Raw genomic sequence first — 15,587 nt, 5'->3', positions numbered from 1 at the left:
CCTTGTGAACACCCAGGGAAACCAAACAGTGCTGTAGAATTACCTTATTACTCTTAACTATTAATGTCAGGAGTAACACCACACAAATTATCTCTCCTATATAACACTAACAAAATATTTGAACTATTGAGAATCTGAAGTTTGAATGTTCAGGTTAGGAGCAGGGTGCTTTTAGGAGCAGAGTGTTTATTTGTTTTGTAAGAATGTTGGTATCAGTTCCTTTCTAGATGCTTTTTCTTTCTTACAGTTCCACATAGAGTTCGTACTGGAGACAACTTTGTTGAATCTTCCATTCGTGAGGCTATTAACAGTGTTGACAGTGCAATTAACTCAACACGCAGGAAATTGTTTACCAAGTACGTTTTTTTTATTTTCTAAATTTTCATCCCATCTCAGCTCCCTACTTTCTAGAAGTATTGACTTTATATAATTTTGCCAAAAGGATTTGTCTCATATCATCCCATGAGCCACCCTGGGACAGATTCCTCACCCTATGACACATCTTTGTTAATAGAGTTGGGGTATTCACACGGTTTGGAAGGAATCCAATCCAATTTGTTCAAATATTGTGTTGCTCAAATTGCAGTGTGCAATTGAAGGACTCGTTGTTGCATTAGACCTGCTTAGTGAATCTTTCCAATTCTCACAAGTATGGCAACTTTTTATTAAGTGTGTCCAGACTATGCAAGAAATGACACAAAGAATCATTGAAATTAATGTTATGTATCTTGACTTCATGCTTTCTACTCAGGATTTTTTCTTCCACAGACTTCAAGAAAAATATTCTTGTAATTACTGTATTTCCCGGCAATGAAGACACTATTTTTTACCCAAAAATAAGGCACGAAAATGTACCTGCGTCTTGTAGGCCAAAGGTTAGGTTGTTAGCCAAGGAAGATAGACAAGAACGATGTTGCTGTACTGAGGGATAGCCAAATCTATCCATCATTGCTGGCAGCTGATGGGAAGCGGCTGTAAAAGGACAGTGCCGCTGGGTGGGGGTGGCAGAGTTCCTTCCACAGTTTGTAGGGAGTCTGGCCCAGGTCAGCACGGGTAGGAGCGTTGAGAAGGAGGGGGTCGGGGATCATGCCAGCAACTCACTCACCACTGCTGCACCGCGCCGGGCACGGAGCCACCGCACTGTGGCTGGGGAGGGAAGTAACTCGGGTGGCTGCGAGCAGCCACTGGGACCGGACAGCATAACCGGCCACCACCTCAGCACCTTCTGCCAGCCCGCTCACCTCTGGCAGTGCTCTCCATCTGAATACCTCTCTCCTGCCGATCGCCGGCCTTGCTCATGTCAGCCGCTTCCCGCAAATCCTTAAATTCCGACTGCTGCCGGGAGCAGGACATGGCCTCACTTGCTGTGCTGGGTAACATTCCATGGCATTCACTGCCCGGTCCGTGTCTTTCAAGAACAAAGATCATAGAGCGGAGCGGGTCAGCGGGCGATGGATAACAGGACAGCGGGCAGTGGAGCTTACTCCTGTGTCAGCAGTGGGTGACTCAACTGGTCCCTTGAACTTGTATTGTCATTCAACAAGATCACAACTGATTCAACATGTCCCGGTGTGCTCCCGTTTTTCCCACCTGCCGTCACCCTCCATCCCCCACCCATTCAGTCATTCAGAATGTAGGCGATCTGGAAGCCTTGGGCAAATTGAATTTTTACTTTCTTTATCTGTATCTATTCATTTATTCATTTATTTATTTATTTTGACCATGAAAAATTCTATGTCCTGCCAGCCTTTTTTCAAAATTTAGCAACTCAAAATGGGTTTGCGTCTTTGGCGAAGGTGCGTCTTCTTTGCCGGGAAATACGGTAGTTTGATTGCTGGTGTAAGAATGCAGATCAATGACCTCCACATATAGTCATAGAGTAATACCGTGTGGAATTAGGCCTTTTGGCGCAACTTTCCCATGCCATCCAAAATGCCATATCTACAATAGTCCCATTTATCTGTGTTTGTCCCATATACCCTCTCAACCTTTCCAACCCATGTACCTGTAAAAATAGTTTTAAAATGTTGTTATTGTACCTGCTTCCACTACTTTATCTGGCATCTTGTTCCATATACCCACCTTTGTGAAAATGTTGTCCCTCGGGTTCCTATTAAATTTTGGGCACAATATCTGAGGAAGGATGTGCTGGCCCTCGAGAGGGTCCAGAGGAGGTTTACAAGAATGATCCCAGGAATGAGTAGGTTAACGTATGATGAGTGTTTGACAGCACCGGGCCTGTGCTCGCTGGAGTTTAGAAGAATGAGAGGGGGACCTCATTGAAACATACAGAATAATGAAAGGCATGGATAGAGTGGATGTGGAGAGGATGCTTCCACTAGTGGGAGAGTCTAGGAATAGAGGTCATAGCCTTAGAATTAAAGGATGTTCCTTTAGGAAGGAGATGAGGAGGAATTTACACAGAGGGTGGTGAATCTGTAGAAGTCTTTGCCACGGAGGCTATGGAGGCCAAGTCATTGGATATTTTTTAAGGCAGAGATAGATAGATTCTTGATCAGTATGGATAACAGGGGTTATGGGGAGAAGGCAGGAAAAAGGGGTTAGGAGAGACAGATATATCAACCATGATTGAATAGCGGAGTACATTTGATGGGCCGAATGGCCTAATTCTGCTCCTATCACATAGAAACATAGAAAATAGGTGCAGGAGAAGGCCATTCGGCCCTTCGAGCCAGTACCGCCATTCATTGTGATCATGGTTGATCGTCCCCAATCAATAACCCGTGCCTGCCTTCTCCCAATATCCCTTGATTCCACTAGCCCCTAAAGCTCTATCTAACTCTCTCTTAAATCCAACCAGTGATTTGGCCTCCACTGCCCTCTGTGGCAGGGAATTCCACAAATTCACAACTCTCTGGGTGAAAAAGTTTTTTCTCACCTCAGTCTTAAATGGCCTCCCCTTTATTCTAAGACTGTGGCCCCTGGTTCTGGACTCGCCCAACATTGGGAACATTTTTTCTGCATCTAGCTTGTCCAGTCCTTTTATAAGTTTCTATAAGATTCCCCTCATCCTTCTAAACTCCAGTGAATACAAGCCCAGTCTTTTCAATCTTTCCTCATATGACAGTCCCTCCATCCCAGGCATCAATCTTATGAACCTACGCTGCACTGCCTGAATCACAAGGATGCCCTTCCTCAAAATAAGAGACCAAAACTGTACACAATACTCCAGATGTGGTCTTACTTCGATCACTTATGACCCTATGATCTATAACTTTCCCCTCTCACCTTAAACTGTTGCCTTCTAATTCTTGATTCCCCTTATCCTGAGAAAAAGATGCTGTGCATTCACCCTGTATATTCACTGATTTTATGTTCACAGAGGGTAATGGATAAAGGGAAAGCATGGTGTATGTCTATCTCTCTGATCAGAGTGCTAATATTTTTCTTTTGACATTACTCTGCTCTATTAGGCACTTCCGTCCTAGCCTAGCTATTGATCACACACGAGGGCTGGAGTTGGGAGACCTGCCCCTATTTCCCTCCGCCTCCTCCACAAAGAACTGCAGATTTTCTTTTTCCAGTAGCCTTCTCAGAGATGAGTCATTAATTGGAGGAGTTAACGGTTCCATTACAGAGCAATTAAAATTAATGAAGACCAGAAGTGTTGGATTTTTTTTTAAATGTTACACTCTCCAGCTTTACTCTGCAGGGAAAACAAGAATAAACCTTTTTAGTTGAATACAGGAATAACTGCAGTTGCTGGAATGTTGAGCAAAAAATTTGAACAAAATACTGAACAAAATAATGTTGAGCTGGAGTCTGAAGAAGAGTCCTGACCTGAAAGGTCTTCTATCCATCCCCGCCACAGATACTGCAGTTTGGTATTTGCCCACTTTTTTTAGTTCTTCACCTTGAAACTTTCCATTTACTTTTTTTCAACTAATGTATTGTGTCTTTCACCTTGTGTGTGAATGCTAATAAGACAAAGATAAAAGTGGCTCAGTGGCACAGTGGTAAAGTTGCTGCCTTACAGTGCTTACAGCGCCAGAGACCTGGGTTTGATCCCGACTGCGGGTGCTGTCTGTTCGGAGTTTGTACAATCGCCCTGTTGTTTTTCTCCGGGTTCTTTGGTTTCCTTCCACACTCCAAAGACATACAGATTTGTAGGTTAATTGGCTTGGCATAAATGTAAAATTGTCCCTGGTGTGTGTAGGATAGTGTTAATGTGCAGGGATTGTTGTTCGGTGCTCTGAAGGGCCTGTTTCTGTGCGGTATCACTAAATTAAACTAAACTAATTTGCAGGCAATTTGTACACAGGTTTGCACTGGCAAGTTCAGATTCTCAACTGTGCTCTTTCAGGAATTGCCACCTTGAACTTTTAAACTATCATCTCGTGACCTGCTGGTAATGAGATGTGATGAATGTCCAGCATTTGAACAATTTCTCATGAATCAAGCTGACAAAGCCTATACAGCAGAGACTTATGGATTACCTTCTCTTTTTTTTTATCATGAATGCTTGTGACTGTTTTCTTTTACAATTAATGCCCATCAGATATAGGTAACTACAGCTGGAAAAACAAAGGTTAAATAAAGAATCCCAAATTAGATGATATGAGCAATTGCAGTCTTCCTCCATTCTTGTTTTGGTATAAATTAAATAAACTTTATATTTAGAAAAGCCATAGCCCTAAACGAAGACTTTATTTCACACAGCTTGTTCTAAGTAATATCATCAGATTTTTTTTGCACACATTTGAGAATCATTTGTCTTTTTTACTGGAGTTGTCCGCTCTGCATTTCAATGTGCAACTGATTATAGTGATCGGCAAAGTGGTTTTACTGTAGGTACACTTCTGCTTCTGCTTGTTTACTGCACAACCGCCAACAGCTGGGCTATCTCGTGCAGGCTAAGTTTGCATGCTACACAGTGAAAGGAGAGCTGAGGAGGGGAGTAGTGTGGCAGAACCTATTAACACAGAGGAACTTATTGTGATGTTTCAGCTTGGCGAACTGAAAAGGTTAACAGCAGCATTTCTATATTCTGTGATCCCCAACTATTTTGTTTAATCTCACTCCCACTATTACTAAGTTTGATTGCTCTAACACGCTGTAAAGTCTGATTTGGTGAGGCAATCATTCCTCTACACCCAATTGTTTTCACATGAACAAGAGTACCCAACCATTACTAGGATATGGAAGAAGCAGAGTTCTCAATGAAGAATGTGCTTGGTATCTTACCCAAGTTTTGGACACTCAATGAGCTTTAGAACTCAAGCACTTCTGAAATTACCTGCATTCAACAAAATCTTTTCACCGTACACGTGACAGTATACTAAAATGAACTGAAACTGTACTGAATTCTCCATTTACTTATTTTTTCCCGTCAGTGTCTGAGGTTAATCGATTTAGATTTTACTGAGTAAACTGGCCAATATTTGCATCAGTTGAAATAGCTATGATAGAATATGTGTTTAGAAATAGGCCATTCAGTTTAATCGAATTGAATTGAAGCTTACCGCATGGATACAGACCCTTCGGCCTACTGAGCCCACGCTGACCATCACACTTTTCACACCAGCTCTATGTTATCCCACTTTTGCAAGCTCTCCCTACACACTAAGGGCAATTTATAGAGGCAAATTAACCTACAAGTCCGCATGTCTTTGGGATATGAGAGGAAATTGCACACCCGGACGAAACCAAGTCGGTCACAGGGAGTTCCGCTGAGTTCCTCCAGCAATTTTGTGTACCTTCGGTCACAGGGAGAATGGGCAAACTCCACATTAACGTCACCTGGGGTAAGAATTGGACCTGGGTCTCTGGTGCTGTGAGGCAGCAGCTCTTCCAGCTGCAGCACTGTGCTGCCAGTAATTTAGGCAATCCTTTTCATTAGATAATGACAGAATTTAACTTCCTCTTAATTGTCATGCCATTGGTTTACAAAAAAAACAGGGGAAATTGACTTGCATACATGTGCCAGGCACCTTCCTGTCTCCAATAGATTGCCATATCTGTTTAAAAAATTTTAACCATTGGGTTGATGGAGTTAACCTTGAGCCTGATACTAAGTTTGAAATTTCTGTTTCATTGGGATTTTCAAAACCAACCATAGTTACCAAACAAGGAAAAATTATAAATGTACACAATCTTTTCAATTTGAGAGCTGGGTAATTCAATGCTATTGTCACTATCTGAATAATGAGGTGAATCTTCTTACATGTCTGAGCTATAGAGAGAAGTTCAGCAGGCTAGACTTTATTCCTTGGCGCACAGAAGGAAGTGGGTGGGGTGATCTTACAGAGGTGTATTTAATCATGATGGGAATAAGTAGGGTAAAAACACAGTTTTTTTACCCAGGGTAGGTGAATCATAAACTTCTACGTCCTCATATGTTTAAGATGAGAGGGGCAAAATTTAATACAAAACCGAGGGGAAACTTATTCACTCAGAGAGTGGTGGATATGTGGTACGAGCTGTAAAAGGAGGTAGGTGAGACAACTACAACAGCATTTAAAAGACACTTGGACAGGTACATGGATAGGAAAGATTTAAAGGGATTGGAAATGGGACTGGCTTAGATGGGGCATCTTGGTCTATATGGATGAGTTGGGCCAAAGGGCCTGTTTCCATGCTGTATGACTATGATTCTATAGCTGGTGGGCTGAGGCGTATTTGAAGAACATGGATCAAAGGCATTATGTTTAATTATATATCAATTAATTTCTAAAAGACTATTCTGACTGTATTACTTTTTAAAATGAGAAGAAATGGGCGACGTTTCGGATCGACACCCTTCTTCAGACTAAAGAAGGGTCGAGACCCGAAATGTCGCCCATTCCTTCTCTCCAGAGATGCTGCCTGTCCCATTGAATTACTCCAGCATTTTATGTCTACCTTTGATTTAAACCAGCATCTGCAGTTCTTTCCTACACATTACTTTTTAAACGTCTGGCTTTCCTTCCACATTTCCAGGCGTCCTCTCAGTCCGAATGACTTGCTGGCTTTGTTCCGTTATCCACGAGATCCCTTCACTGTGGAGACAGCAAGAGCAGGAGAGATCTTTGAGCGGACCTTGCAGCTGATTCAGAACCACGTCAAGCAAGGCTTAGCTGTGGACTTCAAAGGCATAGGTATGATCCCGTTAAAAGAGAAACATAATAACCAGAGGTTTCCTAAACATAGCTGAAACACCCAAAAAAAGGTAAACCTTTTCAGTGGTATCAATATTATCCAGTATCAGTGATAATATTCAAAATCATCAACACAACATTTTGGACTTTGTTTTTCATTCTACTTGTGCCAATTATGTTCTCTACTGAATCTACTGAAGTACAATCCATCCAAGGACCCCAACAGTCTTTCCAGGTGAGGCAGAGGTTCACTTGCACCTCCTCCAATCTCATCTATTGTATCTGCTGTTCCAGGTGCCAACTTCTGTACATCAGCAAGACCAAGCACAGGCTCGGCGATCATTTAGCTGAACACCTCCACTCAGACTGCCTTAACCAACCTGATCTCCCGGTTGCTCAGCACTTCAACTCCCCCTCCCATTCCCAATCTGACCTTTCTGTCCTGGGCCTCCTCCATTGTCAGAGTGAGGCCCAGTGCAAATTGGAGGAACAGCACCTCATATATCGCTTGGGTAGCTTACACCCCATCGGTATGAACATTGACTTCTCTAACTTCAAATAGCCCTTACTTTCCCTCCCTCTCCATCCCCTCCCCCTTCCCAGTTCTTCCACCAGTGTTACTGTCTCCGACTACATTCTATCTTTATCCCACCCACTCCACTGACATCAGTCTGAAGTAGGGTCTCGACCCGAAACGTCACCCATTCCTTCTCTCCAGAAATGCTGCCTGTCCCGCTGAGTTACTCCAGCATTTTGTGTCTATTTACTGAGGTACAACATATTCTATGAATATTAACTGTACACTCGAATATTTAATGATTACTATAAATCACATCCTAACATCTATTTCTAATTGCAGCAAATATTAGAAATAAAAGTTGGTTCCCTATATTTATCACTTTTTACGCATAATTTTAACTTATATTTCTGATCAAAAAATGGGTAATGGTTTGTTATGCCTCACTCAAATTAGTTTTCTTGGCTATCAAGATTCCATTTGTAATAAAAACTTTCACACATTGGTCCTGGATTTGTGATACTTTTGTTTAAATGTTGAATCAGTGCCCTCTTTCACTGTTGTCATTGCTTAATTTGAAGTTGTATTCCACATTTATCTTCATGGTCCATGTTTTGTTTTCTTTTGCCTCTGTAAAAATATAGATTCTAATGTGGAGTTAAACCCGCAGTTTGCTCTTCTGATCACCTACTTTTTTTAAACTTTGCTACTAGACTTAAACCCAGGTGTTTACATCCAGGTGCTTTTACAGTTTCTGTCTGTATTACAGGTTGGATGTATACTTTTATAAATAATCCCGTAGAATTTCTGCTAGCTTTCCCATAATTTAAATGACAATTTATTGGCTTAGTCAGCAGTTTATCAAATCTACTCCACCATTCAATAACGGCTGATCTAGCGTTCCCTCTCAATCCCATTCTCCCTTCTTCCCATAACCTCAGACACCCGTGCTAATCAAGAATCTATCTACACTGTCTCTCTTTCTTAAAAATATACATTAACTTGGCTTCCACAGCCTTCTGTATTCTTGTATTTGGTTACATTGTTGGAGGTGGAAGATATCTGGTGAGTAAATAGTCAATTGCTTATCATATTAATTGGTACACATATTGAAATTAAACCTGAAAGGGAATATGTTTTATGGTTATTAATGAAATCAAATTATTTGCTTTGCAATATGTATTTTACTTCGGAGTCACGTGAGTGACTACGTGAAGAAGCCCGCCACGACGCATGCGTGTCATATCGCTTTCACGCTTGCGAAACGACAGGCGGGGTGGAGCGTTCCCCCGCAGCGGTAAGTTTGAAACCGCGACCTGCAGGTAAGTGATTTACTCTGCGGTAGTTTTTGTCCCCGCGCTGTTTTTACACTGGGGGGGAAGCTGGACAAAATAATGTCCACAAGTGCTGCGAGTGAAGCTGGCTGGGGAGGACCGTGAAGTTGCGGAAGCCAGCAGCAGCTGAAGGCACAAGCCCCGTAAGGGATCGGCTGTGCCGACTTTTGGTCCCGCGCCGGCCAGAACACCACGGCCGGGCGGGAGACTATTCAGAAGGGGCCGTCGACTTTTGACAAGTCGAAAACAGCAGGAGGCGGGGTGGAACGGCGTTCCCCCGTAGCGACAATTTCAACCTGGACCTGCAGGTAAGAGCTGCGGTCTTTTTGTGTTTTCCCATGCTGATTACAGGTGGAGAAACCAACGGGCTGCGACAAAGCTGGTGGGCTAGCAGCGGCCAGTGGCACTTGAATCACCTATAATGGGATCAGCTGTGCCCGATGTCGCCTCCGCACCGGCCAGATCCACTCCGCGGCAGGGCAGTAAGGACAAAGCTGGTGAGGGAGGACCGCGGAGCAGCGGGCAGCCAGCAGCAGCCAGCGGCACTCGGATCACCGATAGTGGGATCAGCTGTGCCCGATGTCGCCTCCGCACCGGCCAGATCCACGTGGCCGGGTGGAAAGGCTAGACACAAAAACAAACAAGGTCGTGGACTCAGAGGAGTCCGACTTTGAACAACCGCAGGCGGCCAGCGACCGAGAGCGCTGGAGCCGGATGGAGCGGTGTGTTGGAGCATTTGCTCCAACGTGACAGACTCCGGGAGATGGAGTCGGGTCACTGTGGGCCCTATGATAAACCCACAGCAGTACCTCTTGAAGGGCTGCACAGTGCTTCTACCTCATCAGAGGGGAGCACTGCGGGTCAGTTCTGGGCTGACCTGGAAGAGGGGTCCGCAGAAGGAAAGATAAGTGTGCAAGGGGTGCAGGAACAAGAGAACCTACTGGACTAATAAAAGGGACTCCAACAAAAACCCACTACAGCCAAAGACAGCACCCCTACGCACCCACCAGCAGAACTGGTGAAAGCTCGAAGGCCCGGTACTCAAAACATGAGTCTTTTTTAAGCCATGGCCCAGGCCGGCCTTCTTGGAAGATGCAGGGACCTCCAACGCCAACCAAACCGAAAATCCAGACACCAGCGCAACAACAGCAGCGAAGAACCTACAAAAAGAAGTAAACCTGCCACTGGTAACTATGGAGGTAGGTGGGTCTGGTTCCCTACAAAATACAGGGAGCATGGAGGTTGGGGGGAGATTACACTCTTTTCTGAATGCATGGAGCATGTTAACAACCGATACTTACATCTTAAGCAGTATCCAGGGATATACAATAGAGTTTATACACATACAGCCCTCCAGTTCAACATATACCGAACCGAATGTTCGTGCTTTCTGATAAAGAAAAATCAAAAGCGCAAGCTGAACTGGAAAGGCTTTACGTAAAAGGTGTAATTGAGAAAACTCAACACAAACCATTAGAATTCGTGTCCAATATATTTACCAAAAACAAAAAAGATGGTGGTTGTCGCATCATCATAGATCTGACAAAATGGAAACCTTTGTTACTGTTAAACAATTAATTTCTAAAGGTTACTTCATGGCCAGCATTGATTTAAAAGATGCTTACTATTCAGTGCCTATACGAGGTGACCACAGATGTTACTTAAAATTCAACTGGATGGGACAACACTGGCAGTATAAAGCACTTCCAAATGGGTTATCATCAGCCCCAGGCTGTTCACACAATTTTGAAACCAGCCCTAGCGTTTCTACGGAAACGTAAACACATGGTCATGGCATATTTAGATGACATACTCATTGTGGGCAAAACTTTGGAATTGGCCAAACAAACTAACAGCCACAAAACAGTTATATGAAAAACTGGGATTTATTATCCATCCAGTTAAATCTAAACTAACGCCTTCCACTACTATGGACTATTTGGGGTTCACCATTGACTCAGTTCACATGTCGGTGACTCTGCCTAAGGGAAAGGCTAGAGATTTAATAGAGGCTTGCAATAACCTCATTGACATCAGCAAACCATCCATCAGATTGGTAGCAAAAGTAATTGGCAAAATGATGGTTGCCTTTCCAGCCACACAATTTGGACCTCTACATTACCAAAACTTACAGAGAGCAAAAATACAAGCACTCTAAATTAATGCAGGTCACTTTGACAGACCTATGAAACTACCAATCAAGCTAAAATGGAACTAAAATGGTGGATAGATAACATCTGGCTTGTTCCAATCCAATCATTGTCAGTAACCCTTCCATGGTACTACAAACTGATGCCAGTGCACTTGGGTGGGGAGCCACCAATACCATCACCAGCTGTGGAGGTAGATGGACTGCTCAGGAGGCATCATTATTACTCACACTGGGCATAAACTACCTGGAAATGTTGGGTGCATTCCATGGCCTAATGTCATATTGTACTGGGTCATATCACCAGCATGTTAGACTACAGATAGACAATACCACCGTGGTAGCATACATTAACCACATGGGTGGAAACAAATCGACATGTGACAATCTGGCTAATACAATTTGGCAATGGTGTATCCAGAGAGATATTTGGATATCAGCCACTTACCTACCAGGAAGACTAAATTTAGTGGCAGACACCAGGTCACGCAAATTTAATGAAAACACCGAATGGATGTTGAATAAAAAAGTATTTGCTGATATTACAGCAAAATATGGAACACCAGATATCGATCTATTCGCATCCAGACTTAACCACCAGTTATCAAATTATGTTTCATGGGAACCAGACCCTGGGGCAGCGGCGACAGATGCATTTTCGCTGCATTGGGGGGAAATTGTTTATTTACGCATTCCCTCCTTTCTGCCTCATCAGTCGGATATTAAGGAAAATACAACAAGACTCTGCGTCTGGTATTTTGGTAGTACCCGATTGGCCTACTCAACCATGGTTCCCAGTGGTATTAAACATGGTATTAGAACCATGTATCACCATCCCACATAGACCAGATTTATTGCTACATCCCGTAACAAGGGATAGCCACCCATGCCATAAACATTTGAACTTATTAATTTGTAGAGTTTTAAAAACACTTCTACTACAACTGGGACTGACGGACCGAACAGTGAACATGATCTCGGCGGCCCAAAGACAGTCAACCAAAAAACAGTATCTGGTTATATCAGGAAGTGGGAGATGTACTGCCATAAAAACAACATCACCTACAGAGACATGAACATCCCGTCTGTTCTGGAATATCTGGCAGGCCTCCACTATGATGAGGGGCTCAGTTACAGTGCCATCAACTGCGCCAGAAGTGCCCTATCGACTTACCTATGGCAGGGGACAGAGCGTTACTCTGTTGGGACTCACCCACTGGTAACAAAACCTATGAGGGGAATTTTTAATACTAATCCCCCAAGAACCAGGTACTCCCAAATATGGGATGTAAGTATTGTCCTGAAGATGCTCAGGAATTGGTCTCCAGCAACAGCTCTGTCCCTACACAGACTGACATTAAAAACAGTCATGCTAATGGCATTGGTCACGGCACAGAGGGTACAGTCACTGCATAAACTAAGATTGGACAACATGACTTCCTCAAAAGAAAATATTAAGTTTCATATCTATGAGTTAGTAAAGCAGAACAGACAGGGATCAGCAGGCCTCAATATACAATTTAGGTCATAGCCAACAGATGACCGTCTGTGTATAGTAAGACATCTGTCGTTATACATGGGGAAAACGAAAATCCTAAGAGGCAATGAGAAGGCACTTTTTGGTCAGCCACAAGCAACCACACAAAAGAGTGATGGTCCAGACCATCTCAAGATGGCTGAAACAGGTGCTAACACAGGCAGGGGTGGATACTAATATTTTTAAATCTCATTCCACCAGGGCTGCAGCTACATCGGCAGTGATACAGTTGGATGTACCAATGGACCAAATCCTCAAGGCAGCAGGATGGTCTGGGGAAAAAACATTCCAATTATTTTACAATAAACCAGTAATGAAACCTGGAACGTTTGCAGAAACAATTTTAAGTTCTGTAAATTAATTTAAACCCATAAAAAGGGGTTATAATTTTGTGTTAATAAATTTTATGATTTCAATGTCGAATTCATGTCCAAATTATGTTAACACAAATCCTCCTACAGTCATCAAGGCAGACGTGATGCATGGACTCGTTTCCACGGCATGAAATCACAGAGCTTTAAAATCTTCACGTAGTCACTCACGTGACTCCGAAGTAAAATAGTAAGATTAAATGAGAACTTACCAGTTTGAAGTTTGATCTGTATTTTATGAGGAGTTACGATGAGGGATCACGTGCCCTCCGCTCCCACCCTTGATCATATACTTAACTGGTATCTCTTCTCTAATCTTACTATGTTTAGTCATTACAGTTATCTGTGATTTCACACCGCTGCTTTGAAGAATGACACGCATGCGTCGTGGCGGGCTTCTTCACGTAAACCCTCATCGTAACTCCTCATAAAATACAGATCAAACTTCAAACTGGTAAGTTCTCGTTTAATCTTACTAGTTTGTGTGATAAAAAAAACTAACTTCACTGATTTTATTTAACGACTTGCATAAAAGGTGAATTCAGTGTGAAGATTTTGTCTGGATTCTCCTTTCATTTGCTATCACATCTAATATGGCAATAGCTTGATGGTATATCATTGCTGGCTCCAAGGACGAAAACTAAGTATCAACTGGAAAAGAAGAAAAAGAAATATATGGCTGAATCTTTCTGCTTTTTTTTTAGACGTTTTAGTCAAAAATGGAATGGGTAGAGGGATTAATTTCAATTTGAAATGACCAGTAAGAATTTACTAAGGAAACCACCTGTCTAATCATAGTGGGTAATCTGTGGTAGACACACAATAAATAAGACAGATTATCTCTCAACATTTATTCTTGCACACATCTACTCAAATTGATTTGCACTTAGACAATAGACAATAGGTGCAGGAGTAGGCCATTCGACCCTTCGATCCAGCACCACCATTCAATGTGATCATGGCTGATCATCCACAATCAGTACCCCGTTCCTGCCTTCTCCCCATATCCCCCGACTCCGCTATCTTTAAGAGCCCTATCTAGCCCCCCGTTGAAAGTATCCTTGTGTACCTACGCTGCACTCCCTCAATAGCAAGAATGTCCTTCCTCAAATTTGGAGACCAAAACTGCACACAATACTCCAGGTGTGGTCTCACCAGGGCCCTGTACAACTGCAGAAGGACCTCTTTGCTCCTATACTGAACTCCTCTTGTTATGAAGGCCAACATGCCATTCGCTTTCTTCACTGCCTGCTGCACCGGCATGCTTACTTTAATTGACTGTTGAACAAGGACCCCCAGATCCCGTTGTACTTCTATTATGCCTTCAGATTTCCTGTTATGCTTGTTTAACCACCTGATATTTAGTTAACTCACGTATTTGCACAAATCTGGAGATACAAAGCATAATAAATATTTAATGCATTTTCTGTGCTGTTCCCCAGATTCCAATATTTCTACTTTGTGGTCATGTATTTTGCTTTCCCATAGTTTCTTGCAATTCATATCAGCGTCAAAATTATATTTTTTCTTTCTTATTTCATTTAAAAACATTTTTAAACCACATTTGTCACCTGACACTGACTCGATCCCATGCTCCAGGACATTGTAAGACGATTCATATTCCTGAAAAACCATGCCTATCTTGATAAGTAGTTGCAAACCCAGAAAGATTATTTTGGCTATCTGCCATTATTCTTGAGTTCTCTGCCTATGGCACCTTACAGACAATAACTGATCCTTGGAATCATAGCAGTCTGAGGTGGAAAAGGCAATCAGATACCTTCTCAGCATATTTAATTGCCAACGTGGCCAAATTCAGCCATAGAGAAAGTCATGGAGTAATATGGTACAGAAGCAGATTCTTCGTCCCAACTGTTCCATGTCAAGCAAGATGCCCACCTAAGCTTATCCCATTTGGCCCATATCCCTCTAAACCTTCTCTATTCATCGACCTTCCAAATGCCTTTTAAATGCTTTTCTTGAACCTGCCTCAACTATATTCTCTGGCAGCTCCTTCTGTATATGCATGACCCATCACCTTGAAATACATCCTCAACTTCCCTCAAACTGATCCCACAATGGAAAGGCAGGTGGACAGAGGAAATACTATTATTTCCAACTTATCACATCCCAACTCCTTTATTTAAAGAGGAGGCATGTAAAATCCAGATGGATCCAAGTTTTTCTAACTTCACCCATCCTGCACCACAGTTAAGTTCAACTTATGCAATTTTTATTGCGTAATATCTCGGCTGAAATATTCAGCCATTCACTTTGCTCTTCTTTTCCAGGTGCTTAAACCTTAATTACATTTCATGAAAGCCAGCAATGAGATGTCACAGAGCTGTGGCTAATGGCTCTGCTGACTATTGATGCTAGCATCCTGGCATTACTCCGGTGAGTGAAACATTTACTTTTGATTTCCAGTTTTGCTAACAATGAAGGGAATTAAATAGTTAACAGCAGTAACTAGTGGACACTATATTGCACTATATTGCACTTTGTGTTAAACAATAGTTACTACATAGGTTTACCATCCCTGTAATTAGCCAATGTTTATTATGGCTTCATGACTTGGCCAG

General features: G+C 42.6%; 1 protein-coding gene across 1 annotated transcript in view; it reads left to right on the top strand.

Annotated features, from left to right (window-relative positions):
• The window catches only part of pxdnl (peroxidasin like), a 498,663-nt gene that overhangs the window by 391,872 nt on the left and 91,204 nt on the right, over positions 1-15,587 (top strand). Inside the window, exons 14-15 of the mRNA XM_033020388.1 lie at positions 248-356; positions 6,940-7,097. Of these exons, the coding sequence (XP_032876279.1) occupies positions 248-356; positions 6,940-7,097 (267 nt within the window). The remainder of the gene's footprint in view (positions 1-247; positions 357-6,939; positions 7,098-15,587) is intronic.

Source organism: Amblyraja radiata, chromosome 4 (assembly GCF_010909765.2).
Source record: "Amblyraja radiata isolate CabotCenter1 chromosome 4, sAmbRad1.1.pri, whole genome shotgun sequence".
Taxonomy (NCBI): Eukaryota; Metazoa; Chordata; class Chondrichthyes; order Rajiformes; family Rajidae; genus Amblyraja; species Amblyraja radiata.
This window is presented reverse-complemented; position numbering and strand designations above follow the sequence as displayed.